Here is a 22959-nt window from a genome sequence, read left to right on the forward strand (position 1 = left end):
ATCATGATGTATTATAACGTATTACTACGTAAAACGACTAGAGGCAAACGTCCCAATTAGGACGTTTTCTAGTCTTCACTTTTTGCGCGTTAATAACATATCTGCTTACTACAACATCATTGATTTCCAATAAAACCATGTTTTACTATAGTAGTAATTATATTGTGAGTTTTTTCGGAGAATATATTATTCATGAATCTGTTTTATATTAAATTTACCTAAATTTCTCTTATTTTCGTGTCTAAAGATAACAAAAGACAAAATATATACTGAGAGTACCATATATACGCTATACTATACTAAGTAGTTTGAATTACTATATTCGATCTACTTTAAACTTAACTAATTTTAATTTATGAGAATGAGAAAGCTAATTTCTACCGGCATCTGATTTGTTGATTCAGAATGGTTTCGCTGGTATCGATTGTTAACGATTAGGTTCGGCTAGATCGATTTTTGAAATTGATACGTAACGATTTGTGTTTGAACTCGCGTTTTAGATTCGTTATGATATCGCGTCTCATGTCTAATTTTTTAATGATTACAATATATTAAATATATTAAACAGATATAATTGTTTAAGGACGCTGCTGAATATAACCTCGTTTTATTTAAAAATATCTAGGTAGGTACATATAGATATTTAAGAGTTTCATTTTACCATCTCTAATTGCATATGATGATTTAGAAAAAACTTAGAAAGAACAATTCGAAACTAACTTCAAAGAAGCTGAAAAAGTTTTAGATCATTTACATAGATAGAAGGTGCCGTGTGTTAGACCGCCCATGCATTATTTTCATGCTTATTTTTACGTTGCAGTTTTAGATAAGTTGTTACCCGTCTTATATGTACATACAATTAATGGAATACGCGATTTGATAATATATTAAATTACTACTAGTGATGTTTTCCTGATTGACAACTAAGTAACGACCGATCTCGCTGTAACCATCACTATAATTACTTATTATTGACTTTGATTAAGTAGGTACGTCTACTTATTCTTTGAATATCATCGATCAGAGTTAACCATTACCGGGATCTAAACTAAGTTATTTTTTTATTCTTAACCATTGATTCCTAAAGATTGTTTCGTATTTTGTAATCGTTTATGTTCCATATAATTAATAAATATGAATTTGGTAATTGTTCCATTATCATAAACTTATATGAAGCTGAATTTTAAACTGTTTTTATCCCTCATTATTTATCTAGTAGCTAGCTTACAACATAGCGAGTTTGTCTTGGTTAGTTGCGGCTTTTTGATGTCATAGTTGAGTAACAAGCAGGAAGCTCACCTGATGGAAAGTGACTACCATCGCCCATTAACATCTGCAACAGCAGGGGCCTTGCATGTGCGTTGCCGGCCCAAGTAAAGTGTACGCTCTTTCTCTTGTTCCTGGCCAAGGGTAAGGCTGTTCGTCGGCTGCATATCACACTACCACCCATATTAAACCAAAAGATCCTTTAAAAAATGGTAGCAGGGCTGCTAAATTATCGTCCACATTCCTGCTAGAAGTCATTGGCAAACTCAGCTAGAGAAAGACGGTAAGAGGACCCAGAGGGAGAGGCAGTGATATGGTGTTACGCCAGAATCATAAAGTAATAAATGTGCAACATATAAAGTGCAATAAACAGCGTGTTTCTGTCGGTATAGAATACGAAGCTAACACATTAAAATTGAACCTGATTTTTTTTAGGTGAGTTCCGACACCTCAACAAATATTCGCAGCGTCCTTTTTTATTCCAAACGTTTTTAGCCTGAAAACTAAATATAAAAGTTGTTGGTTTAGGAAATTGAATTTTGTCACATCTGACGCCACCTTACCTACGTTTTATCAAGAATTATTATAGAAGTATACTATTTTAAATATACAGTCCGGAAGTATGCTGCTCCCTCGTGCTTCGGAAAGCACGTAAACCTTCTTGTCTTGGACCTAACCTGACCTGAACTCCTTTACCATCCCATTATAATAATAACAATAACAACAACATATTATAATTACAACAACAACAACAACAGCCTGTAAATTCCCACTGCTTGGCTAAAGGCCTCCTCTCCCTTAGAGGAGAAAGTTTTGGAACATATTCCACCACGCTGTTCCAATGCGGGTTGGTGGAATACACATGTGGCAGAATTTCTATGAAATCACACGCAGGTTTCCTCACGATGTTTTCCTTCACCGCCAAGTACGAGATGAATTATATAGACAAATTAAGCACATGAATCAGCGGTGCTTGCCTGGGCTTGAACCCGCATTCATCGGTTAAGATGCACGCGTTCTGACTACTGTCGCATCTCGACTGGATAATTATATACATAGAAAATTGTACTAATTAGATAAAAACCTGTCATTCTGGTGTATAGATTATAGGCTATACTGTGACAATTTCTTGGTCTCACAATCAATAAAAACCAATTCATATAAATTTGAATTTGGATGATGAATTTTGGTGAATTTTCAACCAATCATAAATTGATAGTTGATTACTAATTTATTAATCATGCACTACATTTCTATAGTCCAACATTACCATTAGTTTATGATTCGTTAGTTACATAGGTATGTATTATACTGCCTCGGTTATTTCGTTTAAATAATAATTTAATAACAGGCAATAGATTATTACATAACATAGCACATAAGTAATGCGCACATCGATATTTTATGCAATGATGAATATCGGTATGGATCATAACACCATTAGCACTGATACGGTGGTATGGTATACCAATATCATTTCTCTTACATCATCTTTATTATAAGAAAGTTCCTGTTCATGGCCTTGCGTGCGTATAAGGTTTTGAGAGTGTACTTAATGTATTTATATATAAAAATAAAAAGAGTGTACACACGGTACAAAGGAAATTTAAAAATCATAATGATTCTGAAAAAAACAGTTAAAAATATTATATTAAAGAAAGTTTTAAGTGATACTATCTTTAATGTTTAATCGAATAATATATTTTTGGTATAAAATCCAATAAGACTCTCCAAGAAATATACCTATTTATAATTAAATTAAGTGTGTCCACATAACTTAATTCTATACTTTGATACTAACATAGTGTAGATATTATGAGAGAGCTGTTTTATACGCCACGGGCTTGGGGTCTCGACAATAGTATTGTGGGCTATGGCGAGACCTTGCGCCTTTCGTCCCTTGCCGTGCTTTATGATCGCCGGCAGACGCGTAGCAGACGTCGTACGGAAAACGCGACTCGAGCTCTATGTGCTGTGACATCCTTTAGACCTTGATCAGTGTTTCATAAAACAAGTGGTGCACATGATTTACCTTCAAAATGTTTGTGGTAAGATATATTATTTTTTATCGAAAATTTATTTAGTTTTAAAGTATATATTATTATTTAACATTACATATAATAAGAATAGATAAAATTGTATTTCATTAAAAATATATATGTACTGTATTCACTTTTTCATAAGAAATATTTACATAGCTTTATTATTTATAATTAGTAAACTACGAAATATTTAATAAAAGCATTCAATTAAAACATTTGATATGTTGACTACAAATCTGGTTGAAAAATTAGGGAGTCTTCTCAAAATCTGCTAAATTCTAATATGTATACTATATTATTATAATTTGTAGCTTAGTTAAAACTAATGTATAATAATTCTATAAAATAATTGTGTACTTTATATAGTTATTTAATCATAAAAAAATAGAATGTCACATAACATACAATCTTTAAATATTTTTTATTGATAACTTAAATACGACAGATTAGTCGCTTAATTACAGTAAAAATTAGCAGTTGTCATGTAAGTTTTTATAGTGTGTCGATCATTGGAAAGTAGGAATGTATATTTAATGCCATCTCTTTCAATTTTAAATCAAATATTATATTAATATGATGAGCGAAATATTAATTTGAATTGGTATTTAGCTATTTCGAAAAATAAAGAATAATATAAATCTTATTCAAATTTAGGCTTAAAGCTCAAGGATGCGTGCCTTCAAATAAAAAAAAGAACTAATGGTGTGAATTTTGTGTTCGATTCGTTTCGAATTTCGAACTTAAATCGACATCGATATGAAATCTGGATGAGCGGTAAAACTATTTTTTCTTGGGTCTTTTCGAGGTGTAGTGCATTTGTGTGTTCATAATAATTTATTAATATTTCTGTGTATAGTAAGCATTCCTCGTACCTCGTGTCGCAAGCTCAGATCAGTTCATCGATTTTGTTGAAATTTAAACTTTACTTTTTGTGAACATTTTTGTTTAGCAAAAGTTATGTGAATTTTCATTTCCGGTACATATGTCTTTTGTGAAGTTTTATCTGTTACAATGTTGAATGGTAAATATTTTAAGCTACATTTTGATTCTAGGGTATACTACCTTATTCTATTTACTACTTATTTAGTAGGTAGTCGTATCATCAAAGTAAATTGTGATCTAATTAGATAAATATTTGATAGGTATAATCTTATAATTAAGCATAGAAAATTTAAAATATGGTAATTACAATACTTGCTATGTATACCTAGGTATTCTATTATATGTTATGTATGTTGCTTTTATAACATTTGATTATTTTTTATTATTCCTAGCTTAGATAAATGTGTTTGTTTGTTAACCTTACTGTCAAGTTCAAGTTAGTCTTATAATAGTTCTAACATAATCAGATCCGTGCGTATTATTCCATAGTGTTTTAGCGAATATATATATATTTTTATTATAACTGGAATAAAAAGGTTCCTAAACTATTAGGCATTTTGTATTATGAATCGCAAACGCTCATGCACGACATGCCTCAATTCAATTAAAAAACTTCACTTTTCGGCGCTTTCTACGAGATATGTTCTATTCAATCGTCTTCGTTTACCAAAAACAATAGGTACGTCAGTAAAATGAAATAACTATTATGTTCACGCTTGCATATATCATAATTACCGCGTCGTATGTAGATTACATTCGAAATAAGAGTACGTAGTGTAACGTAATACACGTCGGTACTAACTTTCCAATTAGAAAAATAAATAACATAAAACTTTAACTTTTATCTCTAATTCAATTAGGCTCGTAAATAAACAGCTATAATAAGTAATAGCATCTAATTTAAACAATATATTGTTGTGACGACTTGATTATAAGATATAGGGAAATCGTATAAATAATGGTGTCGGCGCAACAGACATTGTCGCGTGGGCACATCTTTACCTTGGGAGTGCGACTGGTCATCGACACATAAAACATGTGAAAGTGTTAATATTTTTTCCCTCACCCACACGGACAGTTCTAGTGCAAACAAAGAACTAATAAAAATAAATTAGGATGCTCTTTCGGCTGTCAAATCTAGCTATAAATGTAATGCCTTACATACACAGGCAGTCGTACCTATGCTCTATACAGGTACCCACTAAAGCTGTATTGACAGAATACAGTTGGCAAAACTTTAGTGGTATAAGCAAATACAGAGCCATTTGTATTTTAACAAGTTTGTTCAATTTAATCATCCTCGCTACCTTACGTCGCCAGCGAGACCGAACGTGGGTGTCAAATCGCCCGTGGCGCCAGTCCGTCTGAACGAATGGTTCCCACGCTCCTCTCCGAGGTAACCCTCACTAGCGCATACGTACGTATCAATTTAAGAATCAATAAATAGATGACTCAAAACTTTCACAAAAAAATATATTGATATAAGCTTTTGTGGAATTGAGTGGATAATTAATTTATTACGTACGAAACCAGTTATACTCTGTCAGACGGATAGTCTTCAAAGAATCGAGATATTAACGTTAATTGGACTTTTCGTTATATGAGCGTTCAATTAATAAGATTTTTATAAAAAACTTTAGTGATAGAAAAAAGTAACTTGTATCAATCTTTATCTTCATTTCTGTATATCTTAAATCTTAAGAAGTATTTCATTGAGATGCCAATAGGCAAGTATAAAGAATGCATATAAAATAAATAATTATTTTCTTTGTAATTTGAGATTCTATTATTATAACAATACCTTTTTATCAAATAGTTAGTAATACACATGTACAAGTTGTGCACGTTGACTAACATAAGAACTGCTAATCGAAGTCGTGTTGCGATTTGCGTACGTTTATTCCGTTTTCCGTAGCAATCTACAGACTCATGAATAAGGGCTTTTGAAGTTTCGTATATATTATTTGAGAAAGTATTTGTATTTTACATAAGAAGCTCTTTCAAATTATGGCACTTAAACGAAAAAACCTTATATGAATGTTACTTTTTTGTTTACATTTGAGTCACCTGACTCTGTTTAAGTATAAGGTAAAGCTTTTGGAGTACATTCGGAGAAAATGAACGACAGATTGGTACATAGACCACGTTGTTAGAATTGAGTTCCGTATTTTAGGGGATTTTAAGTCATATCGAAACCACAATACCAACCGACATACATGTAAGGCATGCGATATAATTAACGTTAATTTCTTATAGTATTTAAAGTTATTTTGAAAATTCTAGCTTAGAGAGTGAGTTTTACTTGTGATATAAAACTATTGGTCAGTCGGAATTATTCAGACAGAGGTCAGTGGTTAAGCCTTTCTTACCTACGGTCTAGAGTCAAAATATTCAAGTGTACATACGTAAGTGTGTGAAATATTCTTTATTCAAATAACAAATCTCTCAGCAATCATGAAATTTAAAATTACCACCGGAGAAGAACTCACATCAAACTGAGTAGTACCTTAGGTTTTTTTCACCGTTAATTAGACATTTTAATTAATTACAATGAAGTTATTTTGTATGAAAATCAAGGAATTCTATGTCCCATAAATTATACTAACTATAATATCTGATGTATGTATGTGTGTGTCTACTCAGAGAGCACAAAATCCAACCACCAAGAATGTAATTACATCTTTGTGTCTTAGTTTTCATATTTTTTATTCTATATATTTCTGTATTTACCTCACACATTCGGTACATTTATATATTTATAACTTTGGTACTCTTCAATGAACTGAATGATTTCGTTTAAAATTATAAACAGTTAATAACCGGTAATCCAGATCGACCAATCACATAACACAATTGTACATATTAAAAATTCATTCAAGCAATATAATGATAAAGTATCTCAATTTATTTTAATATTAGATGTTGTACAGTATATTGTATTAAATCCAGGTCATAATAAACTCGATTGCTTGAATGAAACTGATACGTCCAGTGAGAAATACTAACATTTGTATGGTAAATTGATACATCCATTCTTAATGTTTTCACCTGAGTACGTGAGCAGTACACACGATCAGCTCAATCGTCCGCTAATAAAACTAGGGGATCGGGTTAACCACAATTCCTTATGAAATTAGAAATTGAAAGTTACTGTCAGGGTCGTGTAAATGTTTAATGAACGTGTTGAATAAATCGCAAACACTCAGAGACCAGTTAGTTATACTTACAAGCCTTAAGTACCTGCCTAGGTACTTTAGAATGTAGGTACACATCGCAAAACCGAATGATTAACAAACAACTATCGTAGATACACATACATATACATTTATATCTTGCTGAAATTTTATATTGCAAACGTTTTTTGGACCTACTTTATTTTAATATGTGTCTGACATGTGTCCGAAGCAGAAACGTTATTAGTTCTATAACCATAACCGTCGATTATCCGAAATAAAATTATTTTTGTTTTTATTTTCTTTTAAATCGTTTAAGCCAGATTCTCTATTTTTCTGTAATTGTAACACAAGATGTTATTGTATTTTGTGTCTATAACAATTTATTATCTATAAACAATTCTCGTAATAATGTTTAAATAATCATAGGTACATATTTAATTTTATTTGGTTTCATATAATTTAGTTAAAAAAACATACCAACCATATGCGATTTTCGCCTCCATTGAAAATAAATATTACGCAATAGGTATAATTGCTATTACATAAATATGAAGATACATCAATAGTATTCCTATTGGGTGCCTTGGAACATTAAAATATTTAAAATAGCTAGACTTCATTACAAAAGAGTGAAAGGACGATTTGTAGAAGACAAATTAGATGCTAAACGAATACCCCTATTCCTGTCATGTAACCTGACGTTAGCGATGCGGTGCACGCGCTGCTTTCACTGCGGTCGCGTCAAATGTATCCTGGTAATATGCGTTCTAGTCGCATTTCTTACATTTTCCACTAGCAAACTTATTTCATGAATAACGTTCATTATAAATAATATTTTTATTGAAAAATCAATAACTCACGGAATGCATCGAAATTGATTTAAAAAAGGGCATAGTGCTCTTTTATTGATCGAAGATAGATATTACGATTCATTCATTTTTAAAGTTTACATTAATATGCCTATTGTGATCGCTTTTGTCCTGTCAACGGTCCACAGAGTTAACTCAGTCAGGTAAGTGGAGATTGTTAAAGGCACAAGTGTGTCCATAACTCACTTTCGATTCCCTCATGGTAATTATTCAATTTGGTAGCAATACCACACAACCGCTACCGATCAGAATATCTAAGCTAATAAGTCTCTATCAAATTCTCTGAGCCTTGTTTAACTTTGTATTGGGATGATTCTTTTAAATCCTGAGATTCGATGATACAGGTGTCATAGTTTATAATAGTAAAGGGCATTAAAATATTGAGATATTGTGTTTAAAGTTTTTGCGTACGACCCTGGGTTCCATATTCCTATTTCATAATAGCGTAACGTTACTTAGTGCGTACATTTAATTATATATGGAAACTAACCGTTTAAATATTTGTATACTACTCATAATTTGTATCAATACAGACGATTACTGAATCCAAATTCGCACAAGTGCCACTCAGTTGTCACCTAAGTTTAAAATTTGTTTCGTATTCGCTAGAGATTGTTAAGTTTCGTTCCGTTTCGTTGAAAATAGTATTTGTTTTTGTCTCAATTTAGATTTATAGAATACATTGTAATTACTGGCAATATGCCAGAAGGCTAATTTAGAGTAAGATCTATGACTCTACAATATTATTAATTTTGAACATATAGATTAAAAATTACGACAGAGGTAAACACTGTGAGGTACCCTGAACTTTGCAACGTTTGTTTCCACCAATCCACTTTGTAGTATCGACGTGGAATTTGCCTCAAATCTCCTCATGAGGTTTCTACCCAGGATTCGTAAATCTACAATTCTACATCTTTAATTATTTTTTATTTACCTTATAATGATTAAGATATAATAATTAAACTTGTGTTTCATGTTATAAAATAATTAATTGTATGAGTTACATTAATTTAAAAAAATAACAATTGCAAGAAACTAAATTGGCGTTTAATGATGCAAAAAATGACTCTTTGTGTTGGGCCCGCTGGTAGTTAACACAATTTTTTAATCATTATACACGGTAAATACATTTTTCCATAATAAGTGATTGAGGTCACGTATTTCGCATACATAATCAAGGAGGATGGTTATAATATTAAATTAGCCCGTCTTTCTTCCTACCATGCCGCCTGGTATTTTAACGAGCGCGTTGCGTGCCAAAAAAATTGTTGTCAATCCACCATCGCTCTGATTGCACGAAACAGACACAATTTTGTACCTGCCAGTATTTTGTTTTTAATTAAAAAAACCTTCGTTTCATTCATATATGTAGCTAATTTCTTTCTACCACCATATAAATAAGGTAGTCTGTTATGATTATTTATATGAAAATTGTTTAATAAGAAAACGTTTATACTTATCAATGAATAACTACAATTTAAAATTAAAACTCATTATTTTATATATTTTTTAATAAAAGTTTGCAAAACAAATCGTCTCGCTTCGATTTAAAACAATGTTTTTTCCCAAATAATGGTAAAAACGTTTTCGTGCTTATTTTTTTATTATAAATGACTATCAAAGAAACTTAAATTGTAGTCCATTTTACATAATAATTTTGTTCGAATTAGATACGAGATTGAACTAGTAACCGGCTGTTTAAATTTTTATTTAATACTTTTACAGTTACGTATTTTTTATTTAGGTAGGTAAAATAGTTGAGATGGCCCAGTAGTTAGAACGCGTGCATCTTAACCGATGATTTCGGGCTCAAACCCAGACAAGCACCACTATGTATATGTGCTTAATTTGTGTTTATAATTCATCTCGTGCTCGGTGGTGAAGGAAAACATCGTGAGGAAACCTGCATGTATCTAATTTCATCGAAATTCTGCCTAATGTGCATTCCACCAACCCGCATTGGAACGGCGTGGTGGAATATGTTCCAAAACTTCTCCTTAATGGGAGTTGAGGCCTTAGCCAGCATTCACAGGCTGCTACTTTACCTTTTTTTACCTTTTACTTAACTGGGTAAGAAAATGTTCTAAATGATAATTATGATTGAGATAACAATCAAGCAAATATAACAAATTATGTTGTTTGGTCACTTTTGCTCATAGACAATAGCACTACAATACTCGGCAAACCACTGGATCTTAGACGCTAGTTTCGTAGAGTTACCTGTAATTACGTCATTCAATCTTCAAGTCGGAACTCATTAATACTAAGTACTGTTCATTACACATAATGTTCTTAACCAATCTATGTAACAAATCCAAAAATTAAATCTTAAATGATGTTGAAACGCCTTGAAATGCGCGTCAGTAATCAACGCGTCAGTATTATCAGTAAAATGCTAACATTAAGATATTCCTAATCAATACTAATATTCTAATTCATTTAGAAGAGCATGAGTATGAATAATTATGGTTTGGAAGTATATACATAAAATAATCTGTTTATAAGACAATGTATGGACACATGGTAAAGCTCCTAAATGATCAAGTAATTTCTGTGTATGTAATTTATTATCGGTAAAGAAATCAAGTTTTCCATATTTGAACAGATGAAGCATTATAGGTATTATCATACTAACAATATATTATGTAAAAAACAAGCCGTCGAATGTGCTCTAGAACATTTTTTAATAGACTCAACATGTTTTTTTTAAGGTTAGCAACATTATAAGATAATCTTTAAACGTAAACCGATAGTAATTAATAAAGATTTTTGGTATTTATTTTGTTTAAATATTCAAAGAATATATACCGCTTTCAAAATATATTTTTATATAGAGAGAGAGTACGATTTTGATGAACTTTTGTTTGTGCGATCGGGAAATAAATACAATTCTTGTTCAACTCGGATTAAGTCGAGACGAGCATAATATACTTGTATACGAGTATATATATATTAATGAGCTACTATTTTATATAACATGTTTTAATTTGTTCTCTTTGTTCTTATTTAGCCTTTGTATACACTTAAATTTCACTGTAACGAGTTACCGCTTATAAGTTCTCTGTGCAGATGAGAATAAGTTTCATACACGCATAAATACTCACTATATTATACTTATATCTGTCATTTTCAGAAAACTAATAGAATGTTGCTGAAGATCTTGTTTTGGTACTTCATTGCTGCTAATGCTGAATCTGGCCGTATTGGGAAGCTTTCAAAACACATAACAAACGCATCTAGTAAGTAAGCGATTGTATAGTTGTATATTACGACTTATTTTGACGAATTTCTTAAATATCTATTTTGTTTACAGATCCAATAGACAATTTAAACGGTATCGCTTCGATTTTTTCTCCTCGTATGGACTTTGATCAATGGAAACCGCTGACAGGACGAGGTGATCCTTTACGTAACGATCCGACTTATGATTATGAGCCCCCTGTTCTCGAAAGAGTTCATTATTGGGCTGACGAAGTTCACACTCAACCAGAGAATTATCCGGAGAGAAAATCTGAGGTTTTAGTACTGGGTGTTTCCTCTCGAAAACCGAGTGTTGCGTCTAGACCCCTACCTCCAATTAGAAGGGTTCCTCGACCACCTTTATTTCCACCTAAGTACGAAGACTTCTCTTACAAATTTAGTGACCATTACCCGATGACTATACTCGTGCCACCTCCTCCACCTCCCAGTCATCAACCTCCGCTCTATGTTGAAGAAAAATTACCAATACCTACGAGTCCTCCAATATTACTTGACGGACTTCCAGCAACCAGAGAATCTACTCCAAAGCCTGAGATTTTGACGTCGTTTGCCCTTCAGGAATCTAATCTTATTTACCAATCATCTACAACAAAGCAAAACTGGTACAATAACTACAATAAAACTACAAATTTACCGAACAATACTGTAAGTAGCGACTACGCAGGATGGGGCCCTACAACGCCTTTTGAAGAATTCAATGAAGCTCATAATATTATATCTTACACAGATAATCATAACTATGAGTTTACCAAGCAACCTCTTTCGTATTATAAGCCAATGTTATCCGAGGCACCTCCACCACCACAAACATCATATCACTCTTCAGATATGCCTACTTTTCTACCAACAGCTTTACCTGTAACGGTATCAACTGTCGAAAACACGCAAGACACATGGTCGTCAATAGAAACCACAACAGAAACATCTACAGAAACTCAAAATCTTGAAATTGAAACTACTACTGAAAATGTTATGACTCGTTTTCCTCAGTCCACACCAGCGCCCTTATCAGCACCAAAACCCAATATAATTGATATGTTAGGTTCGATGATATCAATGCCTATGATTACAGATCCTAATAGACCTGAAGATAATTTGTACGCGCATGCATCAGATTCTATACATATTTTTAAAGAGCCACCTACTGAAGATTCTGTTAATTTAGAAATGATGCAGACTATGCAACCTCCTCCACCAATCAGAATCCCTGAAAGCTCTACAGTACCTTCAAGGCAACAATTTCATATAAATTCTCATATTCTAAACAGTCTGCTACACGAAAAGCCGATAACACATACACACGATCCATACTTGCATATGCGTTTTACTACACCAATTACGACTACCTCGAAGGCATCCCAAGATATAAAGTCTACGACTGAAACACCATCTATACCTACGTATCTAATTATACAAGGACATTCTAAAGTTAAAACTTATGGATCCAAACCAAAACCAGATAATGGAGCTACTAAAAATGAAATACCGAACCCCAATGAAACCAATGAAGTAAAACATTTACATCCCCTTAAAGACAAACATACAAAGATTTCGGAAAAAAAGATACATAGAGAAAGTAGAGCACAAAATTTAAAGTCGCTCGTAGATACTGGCTTTGGCTCGATAGAGATTCAGGAAGCGGATTTAGGTATCAAATACGACGTAAGCGACGGCAGCGATGTACCAATAGAAATATACAGAAAGGGAATTGTAGATAACGATGAAAATAATTACTCGAGTAAAAGAGAAGAAGAAAAGCGAAACAAAAGGGAAATCGGTCTTAAACATTTCTTGGACGAAGACTTAGTAAATGTCGCTTATAAGTTATTTAACAGTAGAAATGAAATGCTCAATTGATATCATAAAACATAACGAATTATAGTAAATTGGGCTCATCCATAACAAAGAACGGCAGGCCGGCGAAGATAGACGAATAAATAAAGAATTAATGGTCAAAATTACTAAATTCCAAGTGTTTAGTGTCATTGTGTAGCGTCATGCCAAATATTACTTCTGATTATTAATAAATAATACAGTTACCTCAAATACATTACGATACGCTTGCACTACTGAAATTTACTGAAACTTATAAAACGGAGGAAATTTTAAATTGATTTTAAAAGAACATGATATCTTCCTTCCATAGACGTAATTATTTATGTTATAATAATATTTTGTCTGTTTAGATATATTTAGCTTAAACAATCCGTAGTTCATGAGAAATAAATCAGGATTATGCTGAATATAATTTATATATTCGTTATTCGACAAGTTCAAATTTTCTATTTATAAATAGTCTATTTATAATACAAACGGCATCATAAAGTCCTAGAGATTTTTTTTTTTTTGTAAAATTTACGCTGAATAAAACCGTATTGATATTCAGTAAAACCTGTATTCGGCCGCTCATTGATTAGTAAAAGGAACAAAACTCCATGGCCATATTTCATACGAAAAAGTATGAATCTGTTCTTTGAAGCTCGCCATTTTCGGGAATAAATTGTTATTTTTTTTATCAGTCACTCCCACCGCTTTGCAGATAACATAATTAGGTGGCTACTAAAAAATATTTATTTAATAAATAATATAGAAAAAAAAAACATTTTCTGTTTTTTTTTTTCTAAAGTAGAACAAAGAAACTTCTAATGCGATATACGACGCCACTTATTATTATAGTAAGTTTAAAAATAAAAAAATAAGTATTTATTTAAAGAAAGTTATGTTTAGGAAAATATTGAGATTAATTAAACCATGTCGACGTGATACATTAAGTTTTCATACTGAAAAATATGATATGATTACAAAATTATATAATCATTTGGCATACGATAAAAGTATGTAGGTTTAGATTGACATGTGTCTACAAAAAAGATGTATGCGGCGCAGCGGACGCGGCCCACTAACACACACATTTCTTACCATCCTTTTCGTAGAAAGACACAGGCAACTAAGATAAAGTGAAAGCTGTTTATAAACCTATAAAGTCAACGTTTATTGCAATCCACACAGCTCATAGAAAATCAAGAATAACAAACAGTTCATTACTTCCGTAGTCACCCCTTTACGAGTTTGTAAATGCATACTATGCGCTTGTACCAGGGCCGGATTTAGAGCTGTGGAGACCCCAGACCCTAATTATTTTTTAAATAAACTCACATATGAATAAGTGATAGTTTGTTTGTAAAAAATATTTAATTTACTTTGATCAGCATTAACTCATTGAAACAATTCATATAAGCTCTTTAGTCGACAAACTACAATAAAATACTGTATTAAAATGTTTTACTCCTCTGAATTGTAAGTTTTTCTTATTTTTTTTTGGGCCTATATCCAGCTTTAAGTCTGGCCCTGGCTTGCATATATTTATATAAAAAATAACATGATCTTTTAAAGTATTTTAAACAATCATTAAACAAGAAACAAGATATGTATATAAAAATGACAATAACGAAAAAGTATTGTATTTATAAGGGTTTTTGTATAAAGATGCTGCATTACACCAATTGGCATTACAAAAACAAACTTTATATTCTGCTTCGGGAAGTCTGAAATAAATTAAAAAATGTACTCGTATTTTAATAAATTTATGTTAAAATAAATAAATTATTTAAAAACTATAAATATGTTTTTTTTTTAAATCTGTTTGCAAAAACTTGGGCACTAGGTATAGTATCCCTCAATCTGATATCCGATGGGCCTGCAAATCTGACAACACTGGAAAAAGTTTATAGTATATATATGTTTATAACTACATCGATAATGCTACCGATCTTCCTAATATCGGAATACAAATCAAATTTTTCAGATAAAATAGTAATTTTCATTGCCATGGTCCGGCTAATTCCACCTTTAGATATGCAGATACTAAACCAACAAGACAGTAAAAGCCATAATAAAACTATGGCTTAATATTCGTCTACGTAATATTTATATAATATACTTATATTAATCATGTAATGTGATTTACTTTAGTCACACTTTCTATTGGAAATCCTAAGAACATTATTATGTAATCTACTTTTATTACTTTTCTATAAAGTAAAAATGTTTTGCTTTGTTCGCCTACGGGACGATTACATGGATTTTTAAAGTTAAAATAAAAACTAAGTTTACAAGCTACAAGTTTCAAACAAATCAGAGACCAACAAATTATTGAATGACAAAATTATATATTTTAGTGGCCTAGAAACTTCATCATGTTTAAATAAATGGCAATCTTACAAAACAATCACTGCTACTAACATAAGATAGGTGCATATCGAAAATATAATTTGTAACAACGCAAAATTTGCTGTATATTGTGTTTTGTTTATATAAGTGTCTGCTTACCGTTCGTATCTACAAGTCATAGCTCTCGTCGGCGTTGTCATTGCTCTTGGAAAAGGATCGTCCGCACCAATTTCATAACAACCTCTCTGTACTATCCAGTAATGCTTGGCGCGGGCTGCCCATGATCGCACAAAACACATCGAATTTTCTGTATAAAGTATTTCAAATTCTTAATAACATATTTTTATTACTGATACCTATTGTATACCTAGATGCAGCGCCTTCGCTGCAGTTTATACATAAATAATACATTTGTAACATCCATCGATCATTTTCGGATTTATTGGTTCAATAAAGAGCTAATAGATTCCAGCTTTTTATTACACGATCAATTCATTGAACCTTCTATATACAGTTAGTTACATTTAAAAGACATCTAAAATGCCAAATATTTTTTTTATTAGATATACTATGATTTACTTCATTTAGTATTGTACTTTCTCATGCATATTTAGCTATGTAAATGAAATTTTATGATAGTGCTTAAAAAAAAATAAAACCTCCGGTGCAGTTGATCAAATACTGCCGGCTGTTATTAAATATAACGGGCGGCTTGGCAAAAGCTCCGCCGCATTGATTCGAGCTGCGATGAGTTGATGAACAGTTGTAACAAAGAGAACAAAATGAGGTATCCACGAAATAAAGAAAAATCAGAAAACTTGGCACGTTATAAAGAACATTTCTACTCATTTGGGAGAGCGTTTTGTATCAGAATATAAGCCCAATAATGTAAAAATTGAATAATCCATATAGTGAATATAACATAACTTTTTTATATTTGAATTTGTCAAAACTTGACAAGTGTCTAAATACATTGAAAATAATCAACTATATAAATACTAATTACTCTGAATACTTCCTCATATCGCTCCTTTTGCCTACTTTTATAATAAGCAAGAATAATAAATTGATAGATTTTATAAATAATTACCACTACACAAAATTGTTGAAGAACAACGTAATCGCGCTATTATTTTTATGTCGGTATTGAATAAAGTTCTATATAGAGGATCCTCTCCGTAAATCGTGTTGTTGAACGTACCATTATAACACAACAAACCAAAACTATATTTAATCAGCAAAAAATTAAGACACAATGAAAAAACCCATGATGTCATGACCTACTAGATACTTTTTTCATTTTACAGCTCTAGACCAATGATCGAATAGGTACTTTTAATTTTATATATTTAACACACAATCAATTAATCAAAAATTGCCTTGCTGAAATTTCAACCACAGTGGCATCTCACGGGGAATTACCAGATGTACAAACAAATACGTAAGTGTAGATTCAAACATTCCTATAAGCTAATGGAAATTTAGTCCAACAAAAAAAGAGATTAAAGTGCATAACCATTGGATTTAAAAGCTATCAGAAGCACGAGTGTCCAAAGATTCGAATTCAAAGCAACAACAATCCTGAGGTAGTCATGCAATACTTAACAAGATATATTTTTTATTAGAGATACTACTACTTTTTCGTATTAGGTTGTATATATTGTTGTAATAAACAAGCAACATCTGGGTCAAGTCACACAACTTCCCTTTTTAAAAAAAAAGGCGGGAGATTCTTAGTTGACACATTGAGATCGAAAATATAATTATTACGGTGTAATGTGATTGTTGATGGTTATTTGTGTTGAAGACTAAATGTTTTTCTATTGTGGTAGATTGATTGTTATTTTAAATTAAAGATAATGGTTTTAGAGGTTAACCTACTTCTGATTCTAAAAATATTAAAAACACCAATTATTACATTCTATACTTCACTATATACATAGAGAGCCTTCTGACGCACTTAATCAAAGACAATAAGATTTGGCCATAGACAAAAATATTATCATAACAGGTATATTCTACTATTTGTTGCATTGTCCCTTTTCCATGTCTTTGTAAGCGATTTCTAATACGACTCACCCACCACCTATTGTTAGTTATCGTTAAAAAAGGAGAAAACATCCAAGTGTCACGAACAACACTATACAATGTTTCAATCAAAATAACGATTCTTGTATGCGGAATGTTAATAAACATGTTATAAAAGTAGCACTTTTAAAATAATAAGAAACAAATTTTTGTTTTATTTTTTATTTTGAAGTTTTCATAAATTGATAACTATTCACTATCGGTGAGGTAACAATTTTAGTAGAACCATTTTTTGAAATCTATACATTCTAAATTCACAATCTAACTGATAAATTCAAGATGCATCCAAATCAAGTCCCTATGTGTGATCTAACAGCTTCCTTGCCAACGTTCTAGGATATATTTTGTTTTACAATAGTAACCGCTAATACTGGATGCACCCTGCGCTTGTAATCGCACTACCGTTCGACTCAACTCATCGCTTTAACACATCTCACAAATAACTGCAATTTTCGAGATCTCTAAGTTTGATTTACTCAGACTTGGCCCCAATAACTAAATATAAATACAATTTTGACATAAACATTGTTCAACAATATACACAATGGATAAAAGCAATAATTTTCATGTATACATGTTAAAGGACGTTTATTCAATCTTTTTTTCATCTAACACAATATAATGGCAATATAATACTATTCTAAATAACTTTTTTTAATAATAATAACAAAGCCAGCTCCACACAGTACAAATTTTTGTCGACCTTACAAATCTGTATCTACTGACGGATTGTAAATAAAATACGCGTAGACATAATATCATACCGTATACCGTGCCACGTTATGTGACATTGCAGACTCAATTCGTAAGAATCGATCAAAATGCACTGCTATTATTATACACAGTATTGCAATTTTTTTACGATAGAATTAACAACATACCAATAAACTAGAAAATGTATTTTTTTAATATAAGTTACTTTCATTTTGTATTATAAAATTATAGTTAAAGTTCATAATAATCTTTTAAAAGATTATTATGTGTATTATAGACAATGTATTAAAACCAGTAATATATAGACTAACTGAAACTCTTGAAGGACTGTGCAGCATTTCTAAATAAATAAAATAAAATATGTATCCATACTAAAAGTAATATTATATTTGTTCATTAATGATATATATCAATCATTAAATATGGAAAAATCGTTATGAATTTGAGTAAATACATGTTTTAAACTATACCACAAGCATACAATAAATTGGCAGTGTTAAATGCAAGACTCAAATAATGCAATTAGGCCAAACGTGTACTTTTTATTTTGTAATGCTTATTGCATTGTGCAATAGAATATACAAATATAAACAATTCAAGACTATCTTGCTATAAAATACTTGAATGCGAAGACTTGAAAATTTTTGCATAATTGTTTTTATATAATTTTTTTTCTTTGAATAAAACTATTCATGCATAAAGACTATTAAAAGCAGTACCTCACTTACTCGGGTAATAATAAAGACAAAATAATCCAGGACTTCAATACAAGATCTGCAAAGTATTTCAACACTTAACTATATTTATTTTTTGTATTCTCTAATTTTATCCTTTTCAATATTAAATAAGTACTTTTAATTTATAAAATAAAATGACACAAGTATACTAACCATATGTTTAAAGCACTTAGAATATTACAAATATTCAATGAAAATAGTAAAAGGATTTACGTAATGACCAATTATTAAATAAATATTTTCATTCTGTATGAGAATGAACAGAACTCTCATAACAGATTTTAAAACCACAATTAGATACAAACATTCATAATATGTACAGAAAACACCTAAAAATTTCTATGCTATAAGCAAAGTCACAATATCAGATGTACTTAAATACTAGTTATAATGTTTATCTGTATGGGGAGGCGTGTGTTTTAGCATGGAATATCAGAGCGACGAGTTGGCAACGGCTTAATGCTTTACGACAAGACTGCACACAATTATTTCACAACGAGACTTTAGATTCCAATATAATTAAGAGATACTGACCAAATGTTTATAAGTAAATGACTTATATTGAACTATTAACTAAATTCAACTGCAGTTTGTACATTTAGACATGGCTAACGGTTAATATTTATTTATAAACATTTTATATTTTTATTATAGTGAAATTTAATTGTGTTGCAAACAAAAAATATATTTCTTTAAAAACAATATGTAATTTATTGCAAATTTAAAATAAGTATTTTCGAAACATATTAATGTATCATATTTATACAGGATTTTATTCTCGTTGTGTAATTGAAGTGAAACCAAAGTAAGGTCTAACTGACAGTCCAATCAAGTCCCCAACGCTCTGAGACCTTCAGTTGTGCAGCTGCAGCATCTTTTAATGAGAACAAGTGCGTCATTTCTTGTTCAGTTTTGGCTAATGCGATTGCCTTTTCGAAAAGCTCCAAAGACCTCCTCAAGTTTCCTCTGAAAATATAAATAATTGTTTTTAATGTCACAATTTAAATAATTTATTGAATCCTAACTCAATAATCATAAGAATTGTGTATTCTATTATATTTATACTGAATTATTAATTCATGTTCATTTTCTTAGTAAAATAGATTAATAAATTAGGAGAAATTTAAATAATTTTTTTTTATTTTTTAAATGTTTTTTTTATACTTTCAACACTTATTTATAAAAATAAGGAAGACGGTATTGATGTCTAATGCAATTAATAAATGTTTGTAATAATTTCAATATTCCTATAAATTAGGTAATTGGAAAGGATATCTTATCCTTTCCAATTACATAATTTTAGTACCTTATATGAAATAATGTTACATTGATACTCATTTATTGACACAGAGACAACAATGACACAAATATACAACAGATAAAGGCATGCTTGTTGCTTATCTTACAAGTAAGCAGTGATTACAGTAATTTAAACATAATTTAGCCTAATACATAACCTAATTTTATAATCATATTTTTTTAAATATAATAATTTCAATAACCTAAAAAATTTTTCATCTAAATGAAAACAGTAATTCTTAATGTCTTGAAAAAAAAGTAAAACACTGTTTTGAATATATTGTTTAGGTGAGGCACATGACTTTTTCTGTACTGTTAGTGTTATGTAATTGTTTTCAATAGTAATTGTATTTTAGTTCTAAGTTATTGTTAGAAAAGTAATGACATCATTCATGATTTCTAAAGAGATAACTACTTTGGTATTGATTGAGCCCATACAAGATAAAGTCCTCATGTTATTGATAGCCAAAAGAAATATCATAATACGATAACCTTTATCTTATTACCTCAAACAAAATCTCAAGGTTAAAAGAATCTCACATTTTTTGAGCAATATATAAAATAAAGAAGGAGATATTTATAATTTTAGATATCTTACCTTTGAACTTCAATTGTGCCCAGTGTCTCATATGCAAAGTCACATTTGTCATCAATTTCGATTGCTTTATTAATTAACTTGACTGCTTTATCAAAATCTGTGCTTTTTTGTAATTGTACGAGACCTTTGTGGACGTAGAGTGTGGCATTATTAGGGTCAACAGCCAGTGCAGATTCAAATAAAGCTTCAGCGCGACCCCACTCTTGCTGATCTGACAACACTTGAGCATATAAAATGTACACCTCAGCACATCTTGGGAATCTTTCGAGTGCTTTTTCAAAATCAGCTCTCACTTGAGTCAAAGCTCCAATATTTTTGTGCAACTGTGCATGTCTGTAATCAGCATAACACTTCTGAATATAGGCAATAGAGAAATCTGGGTTCAGTTCAACAGCCTTAGCAAACTCTGCAGTTGCCTCATCCATTCTCTCTAAGAGAAGATATACTTGACCACGATGGTGATATATATCCGAGTTGTTGGGATCTAATTTTGCTGCATTTGCAAAGTCTTCCAAGCAACGCTCTGTATTTTCCAATTGTGTAAATAGAGATGCACGCTTAATGAGGGCATTAACTTTAACTTTTAGTGATGCATCACTATCAATAACTTTGGCAAGATCGGCCTGAGCTTCATCGTGTCTACCAAGCAGAAGGTAAAATGTTGCTCGTAAAAGCAATGCCTCATATGTGTACTTCCCATTTGATTCCAATTCCTCAGTACAAGCCGCTACCACTGATTCGTAATCCTGGCCATCTAGAGCATGCTTTGCCTTTGCAAAGCCATTCAATGCACTGTCATCTACATTAATTTTGCCGATAGGGTCTTCAGAGAAAGCAGAAAAGTATGTTTTAATGAAATGTTTGGATGGCATGACTGGGCGTCTTTTAGCAAGAGCTTCCCGAGCATGTTGTCTGCCAAGAGCTTTAAGTATACGGTCAGCATTAACCAGAGAACTCTGTACTTGGAATTTTTCCAATATGCAAGCAGAGGTTACATCTTCTAGGGCAAGCACAAGATCGCCACTTTTCTCAGCCGCTCGTGATCGTCTAAGAAAGGCTTTGACATATTTTTCGTTCAGTTTCAGTGCAAAGGTACAATCTTCTTTGACCTGTTCCCACATTTCTCGCTTTTCATAGCAAGCAGAACGATTTTGATAGAAAGTAGCTAAGTCAACGGGGCGGTCGGGAGGACAAGCCTCAATAGCTTCGTTATAAAGAGCAATAGCTTTATCGTATTCACCTGCATGAAAAGCTCGATTTCCGGCTCCCTTCAACTTCATTGCACGGTCAATAGCACTTTCCGTAGCTTTTGCATTGTCTTCATTATCTAACGAAATGGTTGTCTTTGCTTTTAGCTCGGCAATTTTCTTCTTTTCAGGATCTTCTAATCTATTTCTTAGATAAAGGTAACCTAAACCGATAGCTAAAGGAGCCCCGAGTAGGATGGCCAGTTGCCACTTAGGGAAAGGAGTACTACCCGTCGACGCCATCCTCTTAATCGAATCCTGTTTTTAAGGATTCACCATTTATTACTTTTCCAAAAAATTATATGACTATTGAACACTATGATTTTACTTAGCTCCTTCCTAGTTTCTATTTTATAACCTTTTCATTGAAGCTCTGACATTAACATTTAACAGTAGATAAAAAACAATCGAATTTCCGATAAGACATATGGCAATACACACTATCAATATATGCTTTAAATATTTTTACTGCATATTTAAAAAAAAATCGAGCATTACTTAATACTAAAATCATCAACAGTCAATAGGCTTTTTAATTTATTTAGTTTTCATTAATTGCATGTATTAATTTCATTGATCGATAAATATAAACTATTTTACGAACTTA

At 31.4% G+C, this 22959-nt stretch overlaps 3 protein-coding genes across 4 annotated transcripts; 1 reads left to right on the forward strand and 2 right to left on the reverse strand.

The window, feature by feature from the left end:
* Positions 1–3155: 3155 nt before the first annotated feature.
* LOC124532133 (mucin-2-like) lies at positions 3156–13394 on the forward strand. The gene is made up of 3 exons (XM_047106845.1): positions 3156–3314; positions 11372–11477; positions 11552–13394. The coding sequence occupies exons 1-3, from the start codon at positions 3306–3308 to the stop codon at positions 13354–13356; spliced, it is 1920 nt and encodes a 639-aa protein (XP_046962801.1). The 5' UTR covers positions 3156–3305; the 3' UTR covers positions 13357–13394.
* Positions 13395–13848: 454 nt separating this feature from the next.
* Positions 13849–17054, reverse strand: LOC124531902. 2 transcript variants are annotated; one of them, XR_006966611.1, is made up of 3 exons: positions 16760–17054; positions 15829–15976; positions 13849–15044 (listed from the first exon to the last, which is right to left on the reverse strand). XR_006966611.1 is itself a non-coding variant. In XM_047106471.1 (3 exons), exons 1-3 carry the CDS (start codon positions 16516–16518, stop codon positions 14897–14899), a joined length of 486 nt encoding a protein of 161 aa, XP_046962427.1. In that variant the 5' UTR covers positions 16519–16688; the 3' UTR covers positions 13849–14896. The 2 variants fall into 2 exon arrangements, 1 of the variants encoding a protein (XP_046962427.1); XM_047106471.1 differs by lacking the exon at positions 16760–17054 and adding an exon at positions 16329–16688.
* An 848-nt stretch (positions 17055–17902) lies between these two features.
* On the reverse strand, positions 17903–22746 carry LOC124531648 (mitochondrial import receptor subunit TOM70). Its single transcript, XM_047106122.1, has 2 exons — positions 21106–22746; positions 17903–20174 (listed from the first exon to the last, which is right to left on the reverse strand). Exons 1-2 carry the CDS (start codon positions 22593–22595, stop codon positions 20021–20023), a joined length of 1644 nt encoding a protein of 547 aa, XP_046962078.1. The 5' UTR covers positions 22596–22746; the 3' UTR covers positions 17903–20020.
* Positions 22747–22959: the final 213 nt, after the last annotated feature.

Source organism: Vanessa cardui, chromosome 8 (genome assembly GCF_905220365.1).
Source record: "Vanessa cardui chromosome 8, ilVanCard2.1, whole genome shotgun sequence".
Taxonomy (NCBI): domain Eukaryota; kingdom Metazoa; phylum Arthropoda; class Insecta; order Lepidoptera; family Nymphalidae; genus Vanessa; species Vanessa cardui.

Bases quoted from the DNA above. Each gene is read 5' to 3' on its own strand.
- LOC124532133 (XM_047106845.1), top strand. The intron at 11,478-11,551 runs GTAAGTAAGCGA...TTTTGTTTACAG, and splicing joins ACACATAACAAACGCATCTA to ATCCAATAGACAATTTAAAC.
- LOC124531648 (XM_047106122.1), bottom strand. From the start codon at position 22,595: ATGGCGTCGACGGGTAGTACTCCTTTCCCTAAGTGGCAACTGGCCATC. The intron at 20,175-21,105 runs GTAAGATATCTA...TTATATTTTCAG, and splicing joins GGCACAATTGAAGTTCAAAG to AGGAAACTTGAGGAGGTCTT.
- LOC124531902 (XM_047106471.1), bottom strand. From the start codon at position 16,518: ATGAGTAGAAATGTTCTTTATAACGTGCCAAGTTTTCTGATTTTTCTT. The intron at 15,977-16,328 runs GTTTTATTTTTT...TACTTTATACAG, and splicing joins TTTGATCAACTGCACCGGAG to AAAATTCGATGTGTTTTGTG. The intron at 15,045-15,828 runs GTAAGCAGACAC...AATTTATTTCAG, and splicing joins ATGACTTGTAGATACGAACG to ACTTCCCGAAGCAGAATATA.